Here is an 8,128-nt window from a genome sequence, read left to right on the forward strand (position 1 = left end):
CAGGCATGTTTAACATTTTTGTCTCATGTCTATAATTTATAAAATGAGGGCTAGGGAGATAGCTCAGTAGCATAAATAAGTTCCTGCCCCTGAGTTCAATCCCCGGTTCAAAAAAAAAAAAAAAAAAAAAAAAAAAAATTAAAAAAATGAGAGTAGTTGCAAGGAGTTGATAAATTAATAAAAATAGTTTTCAGTACTTTCCAGCATGTAGTAAGTGCTAAGTATTACTTGAAGATGGGCTTAATGGTGCATACTTGTAATCCTAGCACTCTAAGAGGCTGAAGCAGAAGGATCTCAATTTTGAGCCTAGCCTGTGTAATTTGACAACTTAGCAAGTTCCTGTCTCAATAAAAAAAAATGAAAAACTGGGCATGTAGCTCAGTGTAAATGCTCTGGTTTTAATCTCCATAATACAGAAAAGTGTTATGATCACTTTCATCATAATAATGTGAAAGATAAATTATTGCCTTATAAAAATTATTATTGTAATTTTTGTATGTTTTCTTAAGTTCTCTTAACATCATTGATAATGTTATATAATGCCCAATAGTAATGTGAGTCCTTTTTTTTATGTGAGTCCTTTTGAGATAGAATATTTTCCCTCCTTTCAATTTTTATTGGATTTTAAAAATTGACTCCAACCCCTTATATGAATATACATGCTGCTGACCATTGTTAATCCTGTTCTTTTTTTTTTCAAGTAGATACAAAAACTGTGCTTTTATTTTTTTAAACAATGTATGAATGTCATTTTGCTTTTACAATATACAAATGTCATATAATTTGGTATAATATAGAACATTTTTAGGAGTTCTATATTTGATGAGCACTCTTTTTTGCAAAAATGCTAAATTTATAGATTATAACTTTGGAATGTGGCTTCTCCTACTTGCCCTTATTTTTAAAAAAATAATTTTATTGAGAAATAGCAGTGAGACAGTTTCAAAACTGATTAGTAGGACAGTTTCAATAATTAATACATTCCATATTGTTCTTCTGAGTATTTCCTTTGTTTAAAAAATGTTTTTTTTTTTCTTAAAAGTTTTCCTTGAAGCTGGGTGGCACACTCTTGTATACAGTCTTAGCTTCCCAAGGGAGCTAAGATAGGAGAGTCGTAGGTTGGAGCCCAACCTGGGCATCTCAGTCAAACCCTGACTCAGAATACAATAAGGAGGGCTACAGGTGTGACTGAGTGCTAGAACACTTGCCTAAGTATACCCAAGGCCCTGGGGTTCCATCACAGTTTTAAAAAACCCAAACACTTGAGTTCAGTGTTTAATGCAGTATATATCTGGTAATGATATCATTCATATATTTAAGAATGGGAGCCTTACTGGAAATAACTGCAAATCATTCAGTTTATGAATTAACTAACATTTTCTTCATGTTTAGAATCATGTACAGAGAAATGAAGGATTCTGACAAAGAAAAGGAAAATGGGAAAACAGTAAGTTATTTTTTAAAGTGGTTCTTACTCTTGACTAGTGAAAAAAGAAAGGAAAAACTAACACTGCTGCACTTGAATATTTGAGAGGAAAAAAATGACTAACTGGAGTTCCTTAAATTATGTGCATGATTTTTTTTTTGGAGGGGGGGAGGTGGGGGAACTGGGGATTGAACTCAGGCCCTTGCGCTTGCCAGGTAAGCGCTTATTCTACTGAGTCATCTCCCTGGCCCCATATGTGCATGATCTTAAAGCTACTTCATGTAATGCATGTGGAATATTATAGACTTCATATGTGGGAAAGGCCAACATTTGGTTTTTCCTATTGTAGGGCTGCTGGTCTATAGAGCATGTGGAACAGTACCTTGGCACTGATGAATTACCAAAGAATGACTTGATAACCTACCTGCAGAAGAATGCAGATGCCGCTTTCCTGCGCCACTGGAAATTAACTGGCACTAATAAAAGTATTAGGAAAAACAGAAATTGTTCTCAGCTCATAGCTGCATATAAGGTATATATTGTGTGAAAAAAAAATTTTTAAATAGAAATGGCTTTATGCTTTGTTTTGTAGCTTTAAAAGCTTACAGGGCTAGGATTGTAGCTTAGCAATAGAGCGCTTGCTTAGCATGAGCAAGGTTTTGTGTCTGGTTCCCAGCACACACACACACCCTTATACACACGCACGCCTAAAAAGTAGAGGAGAGGTACATTGGGACATTTTATAAAAAATAAATTTGCATAACGTAAATGTACCAATGCTAAAATTTAAAATATGGTTTGTGGGATTGGATCTGTAGACTTCTTTAACTAGGGATTTTAATGATTTTATTTGGCATTTTTAATGGTGTATAACACATTGGTGTTTGTGGGTTTATATTTCAAAGGAGGCTGTTCTAAGAAAAATTCCAACCTTTTCAAAGTAATACCAACAGGAGCCGGGGAGATGGCTCAGTAGGATAAGCGCTTGACTGGCAAACGTAAGGATCTGAGTTCAATCCCCGGTTCCGCAAAAAAAAAAAAAAAAAAAGTAATACCAACAGAATGACACAATGCATTATTCTTAAATTATGATTAATGGCTAACTTCACTAACTTTTCAGGATTTTTGTGAGCATGGAACAAAGTCTGGATTAAATCAGGGTGCCATTTCTGCCCTTCAGAATAGTGATATTCTTAATCTGACAAAAGAACAACCTCAGGCCAAAGCAGGCAATGGACAGAACTCTTGTGGAGTAGAAGATGTTCTTCAGCTTCTGCGCATTCTGTATATAGTTGCAAGTGATCCTTACTCAAGAATATCCCAAGAAGGTCTGTAACAAGTCTTACTTCATTTCTACACAAATATTTTAAAAATCGGTCTATTTCATTAATTTTGTTAATTGGTTTTATAGATGGTGATGAACAGCCTCAGTTTACTTTTCCACCGGATGAATTTACTAGCAAAAAAATCACAACAAAAATTTTGCAGCAGATTGAGGTAATAAAATCACCTGGACAAACTTTTCCTTCATTGGTCTTTCCACAGTATTCTCTTTCCTTCCTTTTCTGCCTGATAATACTTCCTTTCGCTCTTAGTAATTTGGATCTTGTGATCTTTTGTAACTTACTAGTTACATTAAAGAATTGAGATTGACTTTTAGCACTAAAACATTGTTATTGTTAATTTGCAGGAACCATTGGCATTGGCTAGTGGGGCTCTGCCGGACTGGTGTGAACAGTTAACCAGCAAGTGTCCTTTTCTAATACCATTTGAAACTAGACAGCTTTATTTCACATGTACAGCATTTGGTGCCTCAAGGTAGGGAGTACATCTTTTTACATTTTTAGAATAAGTATTGGGGCCAGGGAGATGGCTCAGTGGAGTAAGTGCTTCCCTGGCAAGCACAAGACCCTGAGTTCAATCCCTGGTTCCGCAAAAAAAAAAAAGTATTGTTTTTGTGTTATGTATATTCAGAATGTATGAATACTCTGTTTTGTTGTAGTAGTGATTGAATCCAGACGTTCTTAAATTTTTACTTTGAGACAGAATAGCCTTGGTACCCGGATTGAACTCAGGTCCTTGCTCTTAGTAGGTAGCCGCCTATGGTGCTGAGCTATATCCCTGGCTGGGCAGATGCATTGTTAAGACTGATGGCTATGGGGCTATCAAGATGGCTCAGCAGTCTAGAGCTTGCCTTTTTAGGTAAGCCTGCAGGGACCTTGGTTGAATCCCGGCCCCACATGCTGCTCCAGCCCTGCCCCCAGGGCAGGCTGAGGTGGCCCCCCCCAAAAAAACAAAGACTGATAGCTGCAACAGGTGTGGTGGGGCAGCCTATAACTCCAGCACTGGAGTCTGAAGCAGGAGGATCACTACAAGTTCAAGGCCAGCCTAAACTACATAGCAAGAGCCTGTCTCAAAAAAATCCACAAGAAAAGAAGCGAAGAATAAATTTTGTTGGTTTATCTTTGAGACAGGCTTTCATTGTATAGTTCAGGCTGGCCTTGAACTCATTTTGTAGCCCAGGCTGGCCTGAAATCTGTTATCCTCCTGTCTCAGCTTCCCAAGTGCTAGGATTATAGGTGTGTGCTACCACACCTGATAGATTTTATGTCCTTGTAAACAGTTGTTATTTAAAATTTTGTTTTTTATTTTTGGTTCTGAAATTAAAGAACTCAGAACCTTGCACTTACCAGGTAGGTTCTTTGGCTGCTGAGCTTTATCCCTGGCCTAAAATTTTCAGTTTCCATGGGGCTGGGAGATGGCTCAGTGGAATAAGTGGCTCAGTGGAATAAGTGCTTCCCTGGCAAGCGCAAGGGCCTGAGTTCAATCCCCGGTTCCACCAAAAAAATTAAAAATAAAATAAATTTTTCAATTTCCAGTTGTATATATGCTTTCTTGGAGTAGTCTGTACAGATTCTTCCATAAGCTAACACAAATAATTGTTATAGTTCTTAGCAATACCAAATAAAGCAAGCCAGGGATACAGCTCAGCAGGCATAACGCCTACCTGGCAAGCATGAAGTTGTGACTTTGACTCCTGGTAATAAAAACAAAATACTACCAAATAAAGTGCTTTCAGATAACTTCAGTAATTTTTAAGTATATCTTCTGACCATCCTATTTTGTCTTATAGGATATACTAACGGTATACTGTTTAATATACTGTATATTTTACTTAATTTTGTGTCTGTCTTCCTTTACTAGATCGAAGTTTATTATGGTTATTTTGTTCACTGGTCTAGCTTAAGGGCCTAAAACACGTTATGCGTGTTCAATATTTTGTTGAATGATTGTATACCCTGAATAGCTGGTCAAAGTAGATTTAAAAGCATAATTTAAGATATGTCTTTTTTTGATAAGTTATATTTTTTATTATTTAACACCATTTATAAGGCATTTAAATAGTGGAACTCTAGACCTATTGTGATAAATGGCATTGCTTGAGTTTTATAGATGAAATGATTTTCAAAGTACATAATTGATTTGCTTGAGATTACAAAAAAAAAAGCACACATGAAAGAATGATAGGACCTTCATCCTATTCTGAGGTCTTTCTTTCACCATAGATGGATTAACTTTGTGTTGTTTAACCTTTTTTTTTTTTTTTTTTGGCGGAACGGGGATTGAACTCAGATCCTTGCGTTTGCCGGTCAAGCGCTTATTCTACTGAGCCATCTCCCCAGCCCCTGTTTAACTATTCTTATGGTAGTTTTCAGTTTGTATCATAGTGATAAAAACTAATAATATTTTAGCTTCTCTGATAATAACTTTGTATTTTGGTCCAGTCAGAGGCTGGACCACTGACTTTATTCACTAAAATAATGAGAAAGGTAGACCCAGTACTTTTTTCAGTTTAAAGGAGATTATACTAAAAAGAATTTCAAACATTTTTACTTAGAAAAGAAGCAGTAGTTTTTGGGTTTTGTTGTTGTTGTTTTTTGTTTGTTTGTTTGTTTGTTTGTTTGTTTTGCAGAACCGGGGATTGAACTCAGGCCCTTGTGCTTGCCAGGGAAGTGCTTATTCCACTGAGCCATCTCCCCGGCCCCTAGTAGTTTTCAGTGGAGCTTAAAAATATCATTTATGGGCCAGGAAGATAGCTCAGTAGAATAAGTGTTTGCCTGACAAGCACAAGGTCCTGAGTTCGATCCCTGGTACCACAAAAAAAAAAAAAAAAAAAAGCATTTATTTGGGAATGATAGCCTATGCCTGTAATGCCAGCACTTAGGAGTGTGAGCCAGGACGATTGCAAGTTAGAGACCAGCCTGAGCTACATACCAAGTTTAAGACTAGCCTGGGCTATTTTATAGTGAGACACTGGGTGAGGTGGCTAAGAAAATATCTCTATGTAAAGGCCCCGGGTTCAGTGCCTAGTAATGCAAAAGCAGGAGAGATGAGAAAGAGATAGGCAGGGAGGAAGACAGTGATGTGGGGAGAAGGGAGAAAGTTAAAAATCTCTCAATTATGTTTTATAGTTTCTAGTCTTCATATTGTGTTGCTGGTTTAGTAGTATATTCAGCTGCTAAAGTGTGCTATAACTACATAGATATTTTTCTATTTCAGAGCAATAGTGTGGTTACAAAACCGACGTGAAGCCACTGTAGAGCGAACAAGGACCACAAGCAGTGTAAGGCGAGATGATCCAGGAGAATTTAGAGTTGGTCGCCTCAAGCATGAAAGAGTAAAAGTTCCAAGAGGTGAATCACTAATGGAATGGGCTGAGAATGTCATGCAAATACATGCAGATCGGAAGTCAGTTCTGGAGGTAACTCATACAAAATAATATCATTTTAGGGAGTAAGAATGACACTTTCTTTGCATTCACAGCTTAAAAACACAGGTAAACTTGAAAAGGGATTTCTATGAGGAGGCTTTCATTTCTGGCAGAGCATCTCCTGAGAGGATGCTACCTCACCTTTCAGGAGTCAGGATCTTGTGAGTTCTTCTTTTATAGGGGGTCTGCAGTACTAGAGGTTGATACCTCATACTGAGCTACCTCCTATCCCTTTTTATTTTTTCCTTCAAGACAGACTCTGGATAAGTTGTGTAGACTGACCTTGAACTCACAATCCTGTTGCTTCAGCCTCAAGTAGGTGGGATTACAGGCATGCACGAACAGCAAAGAATATCTGCACTTGTGCTCTGGCAAGTCTGAAGGCCACTACCCACTATTTAATGAAGTTAAACTGAATAATAATGCAAAGGATTATTTTTGGTTTTTGAAACAGGGTCTCACTATGTAGCCCAGATTGACCTCAAACTTGTAGCAATCTTCCTGCATCAACCTCACAAGTGCTAGGATTACAGGCATGCACCATCTTGCCCATCAAGTATTCTTTTTAATAGTCTAAATTTTGTTCTATTAAACATTTCTATTAGATTTTCTGCAGTTTTGGCATACATTGTTTTATAATACTGTTTTACCTACACTGTACTTGGTATTATATCGTTAGTCTGTATTGAAAGGTCTTAGAGCAAATCATAGTATGGAATTAGTTATATTTATTATAGAGATGCTATTGTAGATACTGTTGATTATATCCCATAAACACAGTATTCCTTATTGGAGGAACTGCAGAAACATCTGTCACAGATGTGAACCAGCTGGTTTGATCTTTTGGATCTTAAACTGATTGTGGAAATGTCTGGAAGTCTAGACAGTGTACAAAGTTTTATTGCTTTTGTTTTATATGCAGAGTTTCTTATTTCTCTTTATATTTGTCTAGCCTAGATAATCCTTAGTGTTTTGTTTTGTTTTGTTTTGTTTTCGCGGAAGCGGGGATTGAACTCAGGCCCTTACACTTGCCAGGGAAGCGCTTATTCCACTGAGTCATCTCCCCGGGTTTTTTTCTTTTACCATGTGCTACGTGTTTTTTTTTTGTTTTTTTTTTTTTTTTGCTCCGAATGCCCTCAGGGGTGGTTTGGCTGGCTGGAGTGTTGTGGGGGTCGAACTACAGCAACCTGAGGCTGAAAGCTTTGCCGAAGCAGCCACTTAAAGAACTGAGCTAGGGCCAGGCCCCTGTGCTACATGTTTTGATAAGAATTTTCAAATCATTTTTTGATGAGGTTGATATGGTCAAAAACATTTAAAGTGATTGTCTAAAGTTACAAATAAGTGCAAGAATTTAGGTGTTGATATCACAAAGACATGCATAACAATCTGTACATTTCTCAGAGCTAATGATGTAATCTCTATCTGAAATTTTTCTTTGGTATAAAACAGTAGATATAAAACTGGGCATATTACAAAAAGAACAACTGGGCATATGGGTGCATGCCTGTAATCCCCACACGTGGAAAGTTGAGTCATGAGGATCTCTGTGGGTTTGAGGCCAGCCTAGACTACAAAGCAAGACCCTGTCCCAATGAAACACAAGCAGAACCCAGCAGGTACAGCATGGTACCTTGGTTTATGAACACTTTTGTTTGTTTGCAAACTGTGTACCAGGTGACAAACGTGACTGTGGCCATCTTTCCCAGAATCATAGACCACATTAAGTTAGTAATCTGGGTACCACTACTGTAATTATTCTGCAGAGTACTACAAGAAGTAACTATAATGTGTGGAGTGTGTTCAGTACAGTGCTTAAGTGTGTAATTACAAACTCTTCCCTTCCTAGAAGAGCTACAATAAGATTATTATTTTGTTTTTATGCCTATAATCCCAGTGCTGGGGAGGCTAAGGCAGGAGGATCACTTTGAGTC

At 37.4% G+C, this 8,128-nt stretch overlaps 1 protein-coding gene across 1 annotated transcript in view; it reads left to right on the forward strand.

The window, feature by feature from the left end:
* The window catches only part of Hectd1 (HECT domain E3 ubiquitin protein ligase 1), a 118,336-nt gene that overhangs the window by 99,121 nt on the left and 11,087 nt on the right, over positions 1-8,128 (forward strand). Inside the window, exons 31-36 of the mRNA XM_023721837.1 lie at positions 1,393-1,447; positions 1,776-1,958; positions 2,547-2,754; positions 2,838-2,923; positions 3,117-3,244; positions 5,987-6,188. Of these exons, the coding sequence (XP_023577605.1) occupies positions 1,393-1,447; positions 1,776-1,958; positions 2,547-2,754; positions 2,838-2,923; positions 3,117-3,244; positions 5,987-6,188 (862 nt within the window). The remainder of the gene's footprint in view (positions 1-1,392; positions 1,448-1,775; positions 1,959-2,546; positions 2,755-2,837; positions 2,924-3,116; positions 3,245-5,986; positions 6,189-8,128) is intronic.

This window comes from Octodon degus, unplaced genomic scaffold (assembly GCF_000260255.1).
Source record: "Octodon degus isolate 3935 unplaced genomic scaffold, OctDeg1.0 scaffold00086, whole genome shotgun sequence".
NCBI lineage: Eukaryota > Metazoa > Chordata > Mammalia > Rodentia > Octodontidae > Octodon > Octodon degus.